Source organism: Grampus griseus, assembly GCF_964374135.1.
Source record: "Grampus griseus genome assembly, chromosome: 1".
Taxonomy (NCBI): domain Eukaryota; kingdom Metazoa; phylum Chordata; class Mammalia; order Artiodactyla; family Delphinidae; genus Grampus; species Grampus griseus.
The window spans coordinates 128685809-128704189 of record NC_139017.1 but is presented as its reverse complement, the minus strand read 5'-3'; the positions used below and the strand labels follow the sequence as shown (position 1 = coordinate 128704189).

General features: G+C 41.6%; 1 protein-coding gene across 1 annotated transcript in view; it reads left to right on the top strand.

Moving 5' to 3' along the window:
* ROR1 (receptor tyrosine kinase like orphan receptor 1) overlaps positions 1-18381 on the top strand; it is a gene marked incomplete at its 5' end in the record, with an annotated part of 407774 nt that overhangs the window by 269934 nt on the left and 119459 nt on the right. Inside the window, 2 exons of the mRNA XM_082676710.1 lie at positions 13861-14148; positions 14802-14832. Of these exons, the coding sequence (XP_082532836.1) occupies positions 13861-14148; positions 14802-14832 (319 nt within the window). The remainder of the gene's footprint in view (positions 1-13860; positions 14149-14801; positions 14833-18381) is intronic.

Genomic DNA, 18381 nt, shown 5'->3' with positions numbered 1-18381 from the left:
GATCAACATGAAGTAATAAAGTGATACCCCCAAATAATAAAAATGGTTCAAACATCACGGTCAAGAAGAATGGATACTCAGATGAACCACCAAAGTCCACAAAAGTTTATAACCAAAAAAAAAAAGTCGCTAGAGTACCTTCGTTGGCAGTTGCCAACGATCCCATCAGATAACCTGCTCCAGGAGTAAAAATGAGGGAAGGTAATGATCACAGCATCTTTGCATGACAAGGAGGTATCATCCAGATGGATTCAGGTGAGTTGATGGTGGAAGAAGTTCTTACTGATACTAGGGTATAAAACAGTAAATTGAGATGGGACAAGTTGGGAGTGGGAACAGAAGGAGGATGTTGGGGAGAACGGGGTCCAATCCCAGCCCTGACCTAGTTATGTTAAAACCTCTATAAGCCTTGGTGTCTTCTTTAGGCGAGGCTAGAAAAACCTACAGACATGACAGGGTTTTGGAAAGGATAAAATACAGTAATATATGTAAAGTGCCTGATAGAATCAGTGTTCAGCACATGTTTATTCCCCTCTCCTCCTACCTTTATTAATTATAGCTGGGACACAAAGTAATCTAAAGCCTGGAGGCCAGCCACTCTCATTCTTTGTAAATCTTAACTACTTAAGAGGAAAATGTAGTTTCCCTGAGCTTTTAAGGGTCTATTTACGTACAATTGACCTACTTGTAAAAATGACCTATTCTTTAAAACAAGTCTCTAAATAGTAGGTGTAGTTTCTGTGCTTCCTAAGGAAGAACCTATAAAGGTGGCTCCTTTTTCGTTAGTCCAGATTTACAGGTTTGCTCTAAGTGCACATTTGCAGAACCATTTCTGATGTATGTGAGTTTCCTCCCCCAGAAGGAGCTGCTTCATTGACCATTTGTTCTCTTTGGTGCTATGGACATGCTTTTTGTTTGTTTGTTTGTCATAAGCTTAATTTATTCCCCTTAGAGTCCTCTTCTTTATTCTGAGATAATGCCCCCACCTACTGCTTTTGCTTTTTAAAGGTACCTGGTTCACTGTAGCTATGGACACTCTTTAAACCTGCCCTTGTTACTCAGAGGTCACAAGGCTGAGCTCAGCTTGATGCTTTAGTACTTGAACTTTTAAGAAAATGTGAGTGTTGGCTTTGCTGGGGTGTTTTTTTTTTTTTTTTTTTTTGACTTTTAACCATCATGCCCCCTGGTCTACAGCAGCTTTGTTCAGCCAGAAAATGTTTATCTTCATCGAGCCATCTCTTTCCCTGACTGAAGACGTAGGCTTGAAGACTGGCCAGTTCAAGGCAAAAGTCTTGGTTGGAGATATGGTTTCACTCTTGATCAGTCATGTGACCTTAGGCAACGTGCTTAATGTCTCAGCGCTGGTTTCTTCTTCTGGACAATGAGGAATGTAGTAGAGAATCTTCCTGGAGGTTTTGAGCAGTAAAAGCAGGGCTTAGCAGGAAGCCAGGTAAGAATCAGTGGTCAGAAAGTGGTAGCTATAATTGCTCTAGCCAAGTGTTCTGCATTGACATTGCCTGCTGAGGAGAATCATTTGGGGAGCATCTAAGAAAATGCTAATACCTGAACTCCACCCAGGATCAATTAAATGTGAATTTCTAGGGGTCATACCCAGGTGTCAGTGGAGTTTTTTTTTTTATTATTATTCCTTAGGTGATAGCGATGTTCCATGAGTGTTGAGAATCTCTGGCTCTAGCTCCCTGTAGTGAATGTTTTTGATGTTTCAGAGAAGGATGATCTCATTTAACCTCCACAGCAACACTTTAGGGTAACTAGAGAGTTATTAGCCCCATTTTCCAGTTGAGGAAACTGAGGCTAAGGGAGGTTAAAAAAACAGCAAGTGAGAGGTGGTACTCAGATGTGGGGCCAAGCAGTCCAACTCCAGAGCCCTGTTCTTAATTACCATGCCACATTTCATTGTCACGAATAGCGCCTCGAGTGAAGCTCATCAGTGGAAATTAAGGTCCACCAAGTGGGGTCATCCGGTGGTCTCTGGCTCTCTCCATACCTTCAGCTTACCGACCTCCTGCTCTCCGTGTGTTCGGAACTTCCCAGCAGCCTCCTGTCAGATAACGAACTGCGGTTATTCAGAAGTCCCCTGCTATTTCCACTGATTTTTATTAAATGCAGCTTGTGGCTGTGAGTCAAGAATGTGCAAGCCGATTTAGATTATGTTTTGCATTGAGTTTATTAAGATAAAAAATATTTCCTGAGATAGTGAGTCAGAAATATTTATGGTGAAGTGTGCTGAAAGTGAATGCAGGTTGATAGCATGAACAGAATGTTCTCTCAAAGTCAAATGCGATGACCTAACCATGTTTGGCAGCCTTCCTTTATGTTTAGCTAAGCATTTTATTTCATGTCGGGAACCCCCTCCCTCTTCTGAATAGGATCGGTCCTGAAGGGGACTAGCATTTGGCATGTGCCTCTTTGATACTGAGATGCAGGCCCTGAGCCTAATTGTGACTGGCTCCCTGGCTGACTGGCTGGGTTGCCATGGCAAAGGACTGTTAAACTTTTTATATCTGGGTTTCTCTCACCTGTCAGAATGGCAATATAACTCTTGGCCCCGCCTCCCTCCCGGGGAGTGGGGGGAAAGGGGAGGGTACTTTGAAAATTAAGTAATAAATGTTGGGAGGGATTTGTGAATGTGACGTCTTGTCAAATGGGTGAGTAATAAATGGGGTGTCTCCAAAGCTCATTTGCCTGAAACACACTTGAGCCTTCCATTTACTTAATCAACCAGCATTTATTAAATGCCTACGAAGTTCACCATCTAACACGTGGAGTGCTGGGGGGACTACGAAAAGGAGGAAATAGAGTCTCAATTCCCAGAGAGCTCATAAACTAACTTCTTTTTTCTCGCAGTTCACTTCTTAAGTTGATTAAGCGTCAGGATGAACAATGCCTGTGGTGTATTTAAAAAGCTCCCTCTCCATGATGGCTTCCACTTACAACATAAGAAACTGGTAGTGATGAGTTGTTCTCCGTACCAGTGGGTATTGTCTCCTGCTGGATGGACTCATTAAAAAGGGCAAGACTATTCCATAGTCCTGGTCAGGGGTAATAGGAAACAATGAAAGACTAAAGTGTGGGTTTACTGGGAAACGGTGCATTGGCTAATATTACGGTCTCTTGTGTCCAAAGGTCTGGGTTTGGGTCCTGGCTCTGCCACTTTCTAACTGCATGACTTTGGGCAATTACTTAACCTCTCTGTGTCTCGTTTCCTTATCTCTGAAAAAAGGGTAAGAATAGTGTCTACCTCAGGATTGTTTTCAAGATTAAATAAGTTAATGTGTACAAGGTGCTTAAAATGGTGCCTGGAACCTTGTAAATGCTCAGAAAAATGTTAGCTATGATCATCACTTTCTGTGGGTAATGGAGGAAATGGTGGTACTGAAAGAATCCTGGCATTTTCTTTTCATACATTTTAAAAAGCATAAATATCTTTTTTTTTATTCAGAGTCCCAAACTTTTGCCCAGACCTACAAAAATCACTTAAGATTGCCCCCAAATCCCAAGTTGCTTATTCAGAAATAGAAAACAGACCATGCAAGCCTAGCTTATGGTATTCAGGACCTGAGCTAAATCATTGTGTTCTGAGAACCTCACACTGGTCCAATACCCATAGGGGTGGCAGAGGGCAGCTGTGGAGTGTGAAGGAAAGAGCATTGAGCTTGGAGTCCAAATCCTGGATTTAGCTTTGATTAGTTGGGACAGGTCTAGGATAGGTCTTTAAGTTCTCTGAACTTCAGTTTACCCATCCTGATTGTGTAAAAGCAATGGTAAAAATTCTGGGGCCTAAGCATGAGTCAAAACAGTGGTAACAAACTGTACTAAACTGTACTAGAAATTACTGTATTCTCCACCACCACACACTTATAGTTTAGAAAAAAAAAGCCAAAATTGTGAATCACTGTATTGTACACCTGTAACTTATATAATGTTGTACATCAACTATACTTCAATTTAAAAAAAAGAAAAGCCAATTGCACTTAAGAATATCTTTGATGAAGCAGCAAAAATTATTAACTAAATCTTGACCCATGAGGTACATGTCTTTTTTAATATTTTGTATGGCAAAATGGGAAGTATACATAAGCAGTCGTGCTGACTGGTGAAACACTATGGTTGTCACAAAGAAAAGCATTTTATTACTTGAAAGAATGATTGACAATCAAACTATGGTTAATTATTCTCTAAAATAAACAAAACGAGCCTGACACTTGAAGGAAACAGGAGATAGTATTAGTTGCCAATAATAAAATTTGAGCTTTCCAGCAAAAATTTAAAATTTGGAAAACTTTTAGCCACCACCAAGAGCTTGACAGTTTCCCAATCTTTACTAATGAGATAGATGGTGATACTAATGAATGTGATTTTTCTATATTACATGATTAAATGTGTTCATATCTGGAAGATCTATGTAACTCTGAACCAATGTTTTCTAAATGAACAGGGCATGGTGTTAAAAAATCATACATGGATAAAAGATCTGTTCAACATGCAAGATAAATCAATCCATTTTAATATAACAGATTATGAAAAATTCACTAGTATGGTTTCAGATTTCACATCACAACTATTCTTTAAGAAACTACCATTTGTCTGCTGGAGAGGGTGTGGAGAAAAGGGAACCCTCCTGCACTGTTGATGGGAATGTATTGGTTGGTGCAGCCGCTATGGAAAACAGTGTGGAAGTTCCTTAAAAAACAAAAAATAGAGTTACCATATGATCCAGCAATCCCACTCCTGGGCCTATATCCGGAAAAGATACATGCACATCAATGTTCATAGCAGCACTGTTTACAATAACCAAGACATGGAAGCAACCTAAATATACACTGACAGATGATGGATAAAGATGTGGAATATACGTACAATGGAATATTACTCAGCCATTAAAAAAGAAAGAAAGAATGCCATCTGCAACAACATGGATGAACCTGGAGATTATCATACTAAGTGAAGTAAACCAAACAGAGAAAGGTAAATATCATATGATGTCACTTATATGTGGAATCTAAAAAAATGATACAAATGAACTTATTTACAAAACAGAAATAGACTCACAAACATAGAAAACAAACTTATGGTTACCAAAAGGGAAGGGGGGGAGGGATAAATTAGGAGTTTGGGATTAACATATACACACTACTGTATATAAAATAAACAATAAGGACTTACTGTATAACACAGCATACTATATTCAATATTTTATAATAACCTATAATGGAAAAAACTGAAAAAGAATATATATATATAACTGAATCACTTTGCTATACACCTGAAACATTGTAAATCAACTATACTTCAATTTAAAAATGTCAAAAAAAAAAGAAACTACCATTTGTCAAATTTTGGTTTAGTATCAAAGAATACTATCCTAAATTATCTGAGAAGGCTATAAAAATACCCCTCTGTTTTCCAACTGTATGAAGCCAGATTTTCTTCGTATACTTCAACCAAAACAACATATCTCAAAAGATTGAATGCAGAAAGAGGAGAGTCCAGCTGTCTGGTCTTAAGCCAAATGATAGATCAATGACAATAGAAAACAGTGCCACTCTTCTCACTATTTGCATGTGTATCAGGAGGTGCAGGGGGGAATATAGTTATTTTTCATGACAATATTTGTTAAGTAATGAGATTATTTTCAAATAAATTAGTAAACAAATATTTTAAAATTTTCTCTTAGGGGTCCTCAATATTTTAAAGAGTGTATAGGGGGTTCTGAATCCAAGGGGTTTGAGAACTTCTGTCCTGGAACAAGGACTCTGGAGCCAAAATAATTTTTTAAAGATTTTTTTTAAAGAATTACTGTTTTTCAAATTAATTAATTAAGTAATTAAAATTTATTTTTGGCTGCATTAGGTTTTCATTACTGCACGCGGGCTTTCTTTTAGCTGCATTGAGCGGGGGCTACTCTTCGTTGCGGTGCACGGGCTTCTCATTGCGGTGGCTTCTCTTGTTGCAGAGCACGGGCTCTAGGCGTGTGGGCTTCAGTAGTTGTGGCATGTGGACTCCGTAGTTGTGGCACACGGGATCTAGAGCGCAGGCTCAGTAGTTGTGGCGCACGGGCTTAGTTGCTCCGCGGCAGGTGGGATCTTCCCGGACCAGGGCTTAAAACCGTGTCCCCTGCGTTGGCAGATGGATTCTTAACCACTGCGCCACCAGGGAAGCCCTAAAGATTTTCTTTTAGAGAAGTTTTAGGTTCACAGCAAAATTGAAGGGAAGATACAGAGATTTTTTTGTATACACCCTGCCCCTTTACATGCATAATCTCTCCCGTTATCAACATTCCCCACCAGAGTCGTACATCTGTTAAAACTGGTGAAATTACATTGACACATCATAATCACCCAAAGTTCATAGTTTACATTATAGCTCACTCTTGTGTTGTACGTTCCATGGATTTATACAAATGTATAATGACATGTATCCACCATTATAGAATCAGAGAGAGTATTTTCACTGCCCTAAAAATCCTCTGTGCTCTGCCCATTCATTCCCCCCACCCCAGTCTCTGGTAACCATTGATAATTCTACTGTCTAAAGTTTTACCTTTTCCAGAATGTCCTATAATTGGAATCATGCCATATGTAGCCTTTTAAGATTGGCTTCTTTCACTTAGTAATATGTATTTATGCTTCCTTTATGTGTTTTCATGGCTTGATAGCTCATTTCCTTTTAACACTGAATAATATTCCATAGTCTAGATGTACTACAGTTTATCCATTTACCTACTGAAGGACAGCTTGTTTGCTTCCAGCTTTTGGCAATTGTGAATAAAGCTACAAACATCCATGTGTAGGGTTTTGTGTGGACATGTTTTCAACTACTTTGGGTAAATACCAAGGAGTGAGATTGCTGGATCATATGGTAAGAGTATTTTTATTTTTGTAAGAAACTGCCAAACTATATTCCAAAGTAGCTGTAACATTTTGCATTCCCACCAGCAATGAGAGAGAGTTCCTGTTGCTCCATGTCTTCATCAGCATTTGGTAATGTCAATGTTCTGGATTTTGATCATTCTAATGGGTGTTTAGTGTAACTCATTGTTTTAATTTGCGTTTCCCTGATGACATATAATGTGGAACATCTTTTCATATGTCTCTTTGACATTTTTCTTCTTTGGTGAGGTATCTGTTAAAGTATTGGCCCATTTTTTATTGGGGTTGCTTTCTTATGGTTGAGTTTTAAGAGTTCTTTGTATATTTTGGTACTTTACCAGATGTGTCTTTTGCAAATGTTTTCTCTCAGTCTGTGGCTTGTCTTCTCATTCTGTTGATATTGTCTTTTGCAGAACAGACATGTTAAATTTTAATAAAGTCCAGTTTATCATTTATTTATTTCATAGATCATGTCTTTGTTGTCATATCTAAAAAGTCATTTCCATACTCAAGATCATCTTGGTTTTCTCCTATGTTATCTTCCAGGAATTTTGTAATTTTGCATCTTATGTTTAGGTCCGTGATCCATTTTGAGTTAATTTTTGTGAAGGGTGTAAGGGCTGTGTCTAGCTTCATTTTTGCATGTGGATGTACAGTTGTTTCAGCACTATTTGTTGAGAAGACTGTCTTTGCTCCTTTGTGGTGACTTTGCTTCTTTGTCAAAGATCAGTTGATTATATATAGGTAGTCCACTGGACTCTATTTCTGGGCTGTCTGTTCTCTTTCATTGGTCTATTTGTCTATTCTTTCACCAGTATCACACTGTCTTGATTACTGTAGCTTTATAGCAAGTCTTGAAGTTGGGTAGTGTCAGTCCTCCAGCTTTGTTCTTCTCCTTCAGTATTATGTTGGCTATTCTGGCTCTTTTGCCTCTCATATAAACTTTAGAATCAGTTTGTCGATATTCACAAAATAATTTGCTGGGATTTAGACTGAAATCTAAATCAATCTAAATCTGAATCAATAATTGTTTTGTCTCACTTCTACTTACTATGTGATCTTGGATGGCTTTTTTACCATCCCTGTGCCTTAGATATCTCATGTATAAAATGAGGACAAAAATAATGGTTTGTAACAACACCTGCCGTGGTAATAAGTACCCTTTAGATGTTAGCTATTATCATCATTATATTGTATCATCATCATTGTCATTGTCACCATCATCATTATTACTAGTACCCCCACTGGGAGACATAGTTCATTCAGAGACACAGAGCTAGAGGTGGAGTCAGCAGAATTGGAATTTTTTCTCTCTCCAGCCAGATTATATCCCACCTCCCACTCACCAGTCTGCCATCTCAACATTTGTGGTCCACAAAAGCAGGGAAAGAAGGATGAGAAAGCTTCCACAGCTCAAGCACACATTGTCAGAGGTATTGAATAAAGCCACTGAAAAAAATATTGTTAAGAAACAAAATTCAAGTGAACAAATTTTTTAAATCTTATTGGTTTTATTCAACAATTCATGAATCAGGCAGCATCCCATCTAGCAGATAGAATGGAGTTCTGAAGAGCTGTACAAAATGAAAGACTTGTATAGGCAGAAAGGGGCAGAACAGGGTTGTTCCTAGCAAAGAGTAGATTGTTTGTGGCAAGGTCACTTTTAGGGCACAGCAGGGGTCTATCAGGCAGATCACCTCACTAGTGCTGACTAGGTAATTCCAGATTGATTGGTTTAAGAGTCCATTCCTGGGAGAGGTTGAAAGTGTAATTAAGTTAGGTATTAAGTCCCGGTTTGGTGATGTGGACTTAGCACAAGTGACTCCACTTTGGGCCTTTTTTTTTTTTTTTCTTGCAGTACGTGGGCCTCTCACCGCTGTGGCCTCTCCCGTTGCAGAGCACAGGCTGCGGATGCGCAGGCTCAGCGGCCATGGCTCACGGGCCCAGCCGCTCCGCGGCATGTGGGATCTTCCCAGACCGGGGCATGAACCCACGTCCCCTGCATCAGCAGGCGGACTCTCAACCACTGCACCACCAGGGAAGCCCTGGGCCTTTTTTAACAGTATGAATAGCCAGGCTTAAATGTACAGGCCAAAATGCTTTTTCTGGCATTCAGACTCAGTCAGTACCTGCTGTCTGCTGTCGACTGAAAAAACTGCACAACCTAAAAGCTGACAATTGTTTTATTTGGCAGACTTACTGAAGACTTAAGCCCGGGATACAGCCTCTTAGGTAGCTCTCAGGGACAGTTTCAGAGGTATGGGAGGAGCCAGGACATATAGGAACTTTCCCCCCCCCCAAAAAAAAGCCCCCCAAAACCAAATGAACAACAACAACAAAACCAGATAGTCAGAACATCAAAAGATTACTGCTAATTAAAGAAAAACCAGATATCTCAAGTTAATGAATGAATTTAGTGCTTTTCTATAGGGGAAGATGCAAGAGCCTGGACTTAATGAAATTATTCCTTTGCTATGCAGCTTAACTATCTAGGGCCAGTAATCTCTTTTTTTTCTCCATCCTGAATCCTTTCAGGATGTACCATTGGGGTTGGGGGGGTGGTAGAGGAATTCAGCTGTAGTGGCTGACGGCTCAATGGCCGCCACATCTTGTTTACTGATATGGCAGGCGGCATTCTTAGTCCACACTGCCATCCAGTGCTTCTGTAGCTGAGGCCCATATGGAAATTTACACTATTTCAGGAGGTGCAGACCGCACAGGCCCATCTAATAGATCATGACTCCAAAGCCCAGTTGCAGCTAGGTGGTGGCAAACTGGTATCAGGTCCAGTTTACAGATTTCCTCTGCCCTGGGCTGCTTCGCTGGGATGCCCAGGTGTTCTCTGAAAGAAATGACTAGTCCATAACCTGCAATGGTCACGCCAGTGCTGGGTGTAGAACAGAGAGTGGGTCCCCTAGTTTGGCCCATGAGGCTGCTCCAGGAGGATCCAGATAGTTCTGGGAAGAGAATGGATCACGGCCAGAGGCTTGTTAACAGCAAGGCTGATAGCAATGATTCAGACATGCGTTTTTATTTTATTTTATTCCAGTCACAAAATGCTTTCGTGTTGTTTAGGCCAAATGTGTTTCTGATGCTTCCAGTCTTTGCCAAACTGAGGACCAGATCATTTGCTTGTTTTACTTATTAAGTGAGCAGCTACAGATGGCAAATAAATTGAACATTATTCTTTATCACTAAAAAGTTAGAACCAAATTCCCTGTGTTTATGGCAAGGCTCCTTTGTTCAGTAGACACAAAGATTTGTTTACATTTCCTTTGTTCTCCCTGGAAACATACTGCCTGAGCCAGCTATTACACTGATTTCAAGATGCCCTGTAACCCTTGTTTTTTTTTTTTTTTTTTTTTGCGGTATGCGGGCCTCTCACTGTTGTGGCCTCTCCCGTTGCAGAGCACAGACTCCGGATGCGCAGGCTCAGTGGCCATGGCTCACGGGCCTAGCCGCTCTGCAGCATGTGGGATCTTCCCGGACCGGGGCATGAAGCCATGTCCCCTGCATCGGCAGACGGACTCGCAACCACTGCACCACCAGGGAAGCCCCCTTGTTTTTGTTTTAGGTAGATATGATATAGAACTTCACGGACAAATTAACCACTCTGTCCTGCAGTGTGTTAGTTATGTGATCTTGGGCAGGTGGCCTCATCCCTCGGATCTGTTCTGTAAAGTCAGGACTGGACATGGCCAGGAAACCAATCAGTTCGATGGATAATCATTCCCCATTTTTAGGCATAAGTTATTTGTGAGGAAAAAGAAAAGAAAAAAATAGCTAATATAATAGCAGAAACTTTCACATGCTGTTTGCTCCGTGCCAGACCCTATTCAAAGTACTTTCCATGTATTAATTAATATAATCCTCACAGTAGCCCTATGAGGGAGATATAATTATTGTACTAATTTCACAGGTAACAAAATTTGAGACACAGAGAGGTTGAATAACTTGCCCAAGGTCACACAGCTGATAAGTAGCAGAACCAGGATGCGAATTCAGACATTCTAGCTTCAGAGTTTGTGAGGGTTGATTTCATCTGGTGGATCAACCCGTACTAATTTGTTTTCAAGAAATTTGAGTACACCTTCAGAGAATACTTGAAATACTCCACCCAGTTATAGAGCTCTCTGTCTCTGGGCTAATTTATGTTCCTAGAAGAAAAAATTTGAAGAACTGTGTGTCTGTGATTGTAGTATCATGCAAAGTAACTGGGGTTTGGAGGCAAAAGAAACAGTTTAAAGTTCCAGCTCATCCTTTTATATTTTACGCTATGAGGGCTTGGCCAAAAAGCTTGCTGGGATTTCAGTAGCAACTTCCTATGGGGGAAGAACCAAAGAAATAAAGTAGAATTGACTTTTGTTTTCTTGACGAAAACTCAACAGTCATGTCAACCCCTGAGATGCACAGGTAGACACTGTCATCCTGGCCTCTGGGGAGTGTGGTTGATGTTGGCTGGCTTTGATATTTAAAGGAGGTAGAAATCTGGGAGAGGGAGCCAGGCTGTGGGAGTACCTGAGTGACGGCACCTCTTGCCACTGTGGAGACCTCTCTGAAACCGTGCAACTCAGATTGGGACTCGAACCCACACACCAGGACTCGAACCCTGCCAAACCCAGGTTAGGACTTGAAACACAGTCTTTTAATTGAGATCACATACCTGGTCCCAGGACTTAATGAAGCTCAGGTTCTTGATGTCTTGTCGCAGAAAGACTTCAGTGAGAGACAAAGTGATAGGTGAGAAGTGGATTTATTTAGAGAGAAACAGACTTCACAGACAGAGTGTGGGCCATCTCAGAAGGTGAGAGGACCCGATACATGGGGTGGTTAGTTTTTATGGGCTGGGTAATTTTATATGCTAATGAGCGGGAGGATTATTCCAACTATTTTCGGAGAAGGGGCAGGGATTTCCAGGAATTGGGCCACCGCCCATTTTTTGGCCTTTTACGGTTAGCCTCAGAACTGTCATGGCACTGGTGGGTGTGTCATTTAGATGGTAATATATTACAACGAGCGTATAATGAGGCTCTAGGTCCACTGGAAGTCGAATCTTCTGCCATCTTGGACCTAGTTGTTTCTAACCAGTTTTTGTCATGTCCTATGGCTATGTCATTCTTTTAAAGGCTGTGCCCTGCCCCCTTCCCTCCTGTTTCACCTCCAACTCAAAGCTGGACCCATGCTACAGAAAGGACAGGAAACAGGAGGTAGCCTCAAGGAGAAGGGCCTATCAGAGGATATCAGGTCAGTGAGGTACCTGGCTTCTGGAGGGAAACCATAACACGAGCCAGAACACATAGCTAAAGGTTAGACCCATGAACCAGACAATCCTGGCTGGAGTTAGGGGAAGATCACAGCCCTGTGGGTGTGTGGATATGTGTAAACCCCAGCTCTTCTTTAAGGAAGAAGTTTGAATTCTGTCTCCCCTCCTCAGTGTGACTCAGGCTACCAAAGCAATCGGATGGGGTGGAAAGAGCTAGGTTTTTGAGCCAGAGAGAGCTGAACCAGCCCTTGGCTCAGCTGTGTGGCCTTGGGCAAGTCACTTAACCTCTCTGATCCTAGGTCTCCTCATTGTTGAGCAGCGATGACAATTCCTCCTCCCTTGTGGGGTTATAGGGCAAGTAAATACTAAAGTAAAGCCCCTGGCATATGGCAGGACTTAGAGTCTATCTGTTCTTACTACTGTACTAACCAGCTTGGCTCAGTTGAACTTTGTTTAGGTGCTAGGCTGAGCCTGAGGACACAAAGTCGTTAGTGCTAGAAGCTTTGGGCACAATGTACATCTTACTGTGTGACCACAGGGCAAGTCAGCTAATCTCTGAGACATCTCCCCTGCAGCTGGGCATCATGATACTTCCTGTGCCTTTCCTACTTCACGGGGTTATTAGAGGATAACAGGAGACAGAGTAAAAGGCATTGCACAGAAGTTGTTATTATTATAAAAATAATAGAACACTGATTAATATATATGAGTGCTTACTTTTCGCCATATACTAGTTTAAATGCTTCCCATGCCTTGCCTGATTTAATTTTAATTTTTTTTTTTTCTTTTGCTTTTCATCTGATTTAATTTTAATCCTCTCACAGTTTTGCCAGGTAGAGGGGGTGGAGCAGGGATTCACTACTAAGGATCTTGGGGGTACTTTCTGGGATACTGATGATGTTCTGTTGTTCTATATCTTGATAGGGGCATCGGTTACATGGGTACATGGCATTTGTCAAGGCTCGTGGGACTGTGCAATTAAGACTGATACATTTCATAGAATATAAATTATATCTCAGTTAAAAATTGAATGCATAGAATAATATATTGTAATGTGTTGCGGTTGACATGAGTAACATTATGGAAATAATTTCATTGCCTCTCACCACTTTGTCTGCCAGCAGCCTGGCCTTCATAACCCTTATTATATCATCACTGACAGGAAGATTTTCAGCATCCTTCCCAGTCTTGGGCCATGTGGATATAAATATATTACTCCTACCTTTCCAGTTTTTCATACTTTCTCTCTTATCAAAAGTGAACAAACTGGTAGAATCTTTGCCAGAATGTTAAGAGGGATGTCATTTCGGGATGATGTAAATTTTACTTCTTTTTCTTTTTCACTGTGTTGTTTGAGTTTGTAACAAGAAGCATGCATTTTTTTTTTATACTCCGAAACACAAAAGCTCATCTTGTCTTGGCCGAGAAATTTATCCATGGGTACCACATTGTCATTTGAAAACTTTGGGTTTTATACCATGGTTAGTAACAAATTTCCTTCCAAGCAGCAGACTCTATGGGTGATTGTTTAGTAGTCACAGGGTCTCGGTAAAGGGATGATTTCAACCATCCCTTGTCTGTCTCCACCATGCCGCTCCTGTTCAGTCTCTCTGTGGTCTGGGGCACACAGAGTGAGTTTGGGTTGCTTGGAGGTACTCTCCAGCAGTCTGCCCCTCTCACCTGCCTGCTTCTCCCTGTGCACAGAGTCTTACCTGGCCCTCGATGAACCGATGAATAACATCACCACGTCCCTGGGGCAGACGGCAGAACTGCACTGCAAAGTCTCTGGGAATCCGCCTCCCACTATCCGCTGGTTCAAAAATGATGCACCTGTGGTCCAGGAGCCCCGGAGGATCTCCTTTCGGGCAACCAACTATGGCTCTCGGCTACGGATTAGAAACCTCGACACCACAGACACGGGCTACTTCCAGTGCGTGGCGACGAACGGCAAGAAGGTGGTTTCTACCACTGGAGTCTTGTTTGTCAAGTTCGGTAAGCGGCTTCCTACTGGGGATGGCCTTTGGCCCTCAGCCTCCGCGGGGGTGAGGAGGTCCTGGGTGTGCCCAGCAACACAGAAGCTGGTCCTCTTGTACCCATTTTAGAAATAAGTAAACCAAGGCCCAGCATTTAAGTACTATGTTCACGGTCACCCAGCCAGTAAACTGCAGAGCAGCAGGGTCCAGATAGGGCTGACCTCAGCCCCAATTCTAAGTCACCGCATCAGTGAATTCTCAACAAGAATGTTCCTTGTCCAGAGAAGTTGGGAAGATTTCCAGCACACAGGCTCCTTTTCTGTCCAGCTGCCATCACAGACCCCTGCCTGCTGTTGCAATGAACGTCCTCATGCTCATTCAGCCTCCCACTGAAACTCGCTGCATCTCGAGAGGATGCCTACTCTGACTCATTTTTTAGCCCTTGTCTTAGCATTTTTCAGGCTCTGAACTGTGGGATATAGACACAGTCTCACTGGTATGTTTTTTCATAGAGGTGGTTGGGGGAGCTGGAGCAAAATAATAAATTCCAGAAAAATAAATATCACCTCGGGGTGGCTGAGAACTTTGGTCCGTAATGGTTTGACTGTCCTGATGTTCACCCTCCAATAACCCAGACTGACTGTTTCTTTTGTTTTTCTTTCATTTCTTCAGGCCCCCCTCCCACTGCAAGTCCAGGGTCCTCGTAAGTACTTAGATCTTCTTTCTTGTCTTTTTTAAGCGCTTCTCCAGAGTTGCTAGGGCAAAGGCAATGTTGTCCTCTGCTTGGGTCAAAACACTGTGTTTCCAGATTTCATTCCATTTTGCCCTGCCCTCATTCCATTTTGCTTTTTCTTTGATATGAAGATTCATAGGAGACCAGCACTGGCAGTAATCTCAAGCATGGTAATGTTGATTCTGAGCAATCAAAGCAAAAAGTCTACTTACATGTACTATTTTAAAATTAAGCTAACATTTAGTTACAATGGGTTTGGTAAAATCAAACAAAAAAAATGAAACACTGCTGGCTTAGGAACCTATACTCTAGTCTTTGCTTAAAAGGCTCTGTTCTCCGTTTCTGCAAATATTTCTGATGCTTTAGTTATTGAACAGGTCATCTGTTGGGTGATCACTTTATTTTTATTCCCTTTAAAAAACTCAGGCAGAAGTTCTGACTCACCTAGGAGAAGAAAGCCCTGTGTCTGGATGAGAGTTACATGGAAGTTTGATTCATTTTGAGTCCCTTATTAATAGAGTCTCAAGATTCAGTTTCTTTAACTGACACTATTGTTGATACATTTTTCCTTTTCTGGCTAAGGGAATCTCTTCTTTCATTGTAGGAGCATTCACTTGGGTTATTTTTATTTATGTATAATTTTTATTTTGGGGGGGAGACCCATTTATTAAAACCCTTGCTCTGCAAGAAAATATATTCCATATTTTGTAGATTTCTGAAGTAAAACTTGCCGGGTTCTGCCATGAGAGCATCAAAATGCCTGGCCTTGACTAAACCAATGGCAAGTACAACAGCAGCTTAATTTGCTCTAATCCTCTCTGCGCCTCTTAATTACAGTGTGGGATGTTTAAATATATTTGTGTGTTCCTGGAGGCCCAGTGGCCCACAATCCCATTAATAAAACAGGTAACGGGTAAAAATAAACATTGGCTTTCAGCCACACGGTTCTGCTATTTCATCAGCCAATTAAAGGCAACTGTTAGAGAGTCTTTAAAATCACCCAAGTGCTAACTGCATTCTACTTGCTCAGGTAGAAAATGCTGATTCATCTTAAAACAGATCAGAAGTGTGGTCACTGTGCCTTGCATTTCTTTCTCCTTTTTTTAAAATAAATTTATTTATTTATTTTTGGCTGCGTTGGGTCTTCGTTGCTGTGCGCGGGCTTTCTTTTTAGTTGCGGCGAGCGGAGGCTACTCTTCGTTGCGGTGCACAGTCCTCTCATTACGGTGGCTTCTCTTGTTGCGGAGCACAGGCTCTAGTTTCGCGGGCTTCAGTAGTTGTGGCACGTGGGCTCAGTAGTTGTGGCACGTGGGCTCAGTAGTTGTGGCTCGTGGGCTCTAGAGTGCAAGCTCAGTAGTCGTGGCACGAGGGCCCAGTTGCTCCGCGGCATGTGGGATCTTCCTGGACCAGGGCACTCACCCGTGTCCCCTGCCTTGGCGGCAGACTCCTAACCACTGCTCCACCAGGGAAGCCCTGCCTTGCATTTCTTAAAGTTAATCTTTTTTTTTTTTTTTGGTGAACTCACTTATTGGTTGATATGTGGAATCCTTTTGAAGTCTTATTTAAGCAAAGATGAAAACTTTTGTTACTGGCTGTAAAAATGCTTCCCACTCCGGTACCTTATTTGTTCCTGTTAATCTGAGTTTCAAATGTTGTTGATAATCTGAATCCTAGGTTGATTAATGTGGTTCACTAGTCTGCCTTTGCTATTAAGCACTGGGCTGTTGACTTTCTACCTGTTGTATTTGTATCAGAGTTCCTTTTTTTAGTATCAGAATTATTTTTAAACCCTTTTATGTCCTTACTTGAAGTTTTCATTCTTTTTTTGCTGCTACCTTTCTGATGAACCCAGTCTATCTTCCATGGTTTTTAATTTCATACAAAGATAGCATTCTGCTTTTCTGAGCTGCTATCTATGGAAAGGGTATTGAAGTTCCTTAAGGATGCTCAACCGTAGCTAAAAGTATCCTTTGATGTCAGGAACTCTGTTTTATGTTAGCTGTCCATTTATCCATCATGTTAATCGGCAATAGCATGAAATGTACACTTGCCATGTTTTCTTGGAGGGAGCTGCAAAAAAAATACAATCAAAGTTGGAAATCCTGCAGGGCCTTCTGCAGCTCAATCTTTATCCTCAGTTTGGCATTTTGATACCCTTTTCTCTCATTCCCTTAGAAACTGGCGATGTATCCTGCTTTTTTCTCCTTTCTCAGCTGCCACCACTTACCCTATCTCTAAGAGTTCCTTTCTTCCTAAGGCTTACTCCCAGATGGAATGCTAGTTCCCTTCTGTATCCTCATAGCCCTCAACCAGCAGCCAAACCTCCCTACAAGGGGACAGGCAGGACGTAACAACATAATAGCCATGGGGAATATCACCGCATTGAGGAGTGCTCTGAAAGCCTTTCGTCAAACTGCACCGTCCTTTCCCAATGCAGGAGTGAAGTGCAATTGTAAGATTGCTCTGTTTACTTAAAGGCGGCACCGCAAGAATTACTGCAAGGAAACCAAATGCAAGTTCATGACGCACCCTGACATTTGGAACAGTGAAATATATTAGGTGTATGAAACCTGGTGAGAGCTGAGTGCCCACTGAGGCCACAGGGCTATATACCCCTGGACTGGGATGGGCTTGTAGGGCCCTGGGGACTATGGCCCAGGAAGGCAAAGTATGTGAGGCACTCACCACTCCCTCTAGGGACTGCATCAGGTCCTCACATGAAGCTTCCAGGATGCCATTTTAGTTTGTAGTAGGAGCAGGTTAGAGCTGTTGGTTTGGCTTCTGTTCATAGCTGCAGGCTAGCTTTCTTCTGTCATTGCTGGGCCCTGCCCACCTCTAACAATTATCGGACCTGGGGCATGAGCACAAGTGGAGGCCCACATACCACACATGTACATATTTAAATGTTGTAAATCAAGCTAGCAAACTGCTCAGTGAAATATGTTCTGTCCTCCCACATTGACACATATACCTTCATAATGACAAAAGTTAAAAATACATGCAAAATTATGGTTTGTATATGACTGGCAGCCAGGTGCTATCAAAAATGACTACTTAAATCATTCTTCTTCATGCCTGGATATTCGGTAAAGGGGGCCAGAGATATTATATGTCATTCATAGATTGTTATATATTAGTTTCATTAAAACTTTTTTTATTGCCTTCATTTCAGCAGAATGAATGCCTAATGTTGTTCTAAACAAGATTTTCACATAGTGTGTATTCTTCTGACATTCTTTGGCTTGTAGGTGCATCACCCATTTTCTGCTTTGATACTCGCATGGCATTCTCCCTGTGTGTGTCTCCAAATTTCCTCTTTCCATAAGGACACCAGTCATATTGTATTTGGACCCATCCCAATGACCCCTTTTAAGCATGATTAAAGGGGTAACAGATTACCTCTGTAATCAAGTTACCCTGTTTCCAAATAAGATCACATTCTGAGCTGTTGGGGATTATGACTTCAACATGTGAATTTAAGGGCACACAATTTGACTCACAACAAGTAATATTACAAAA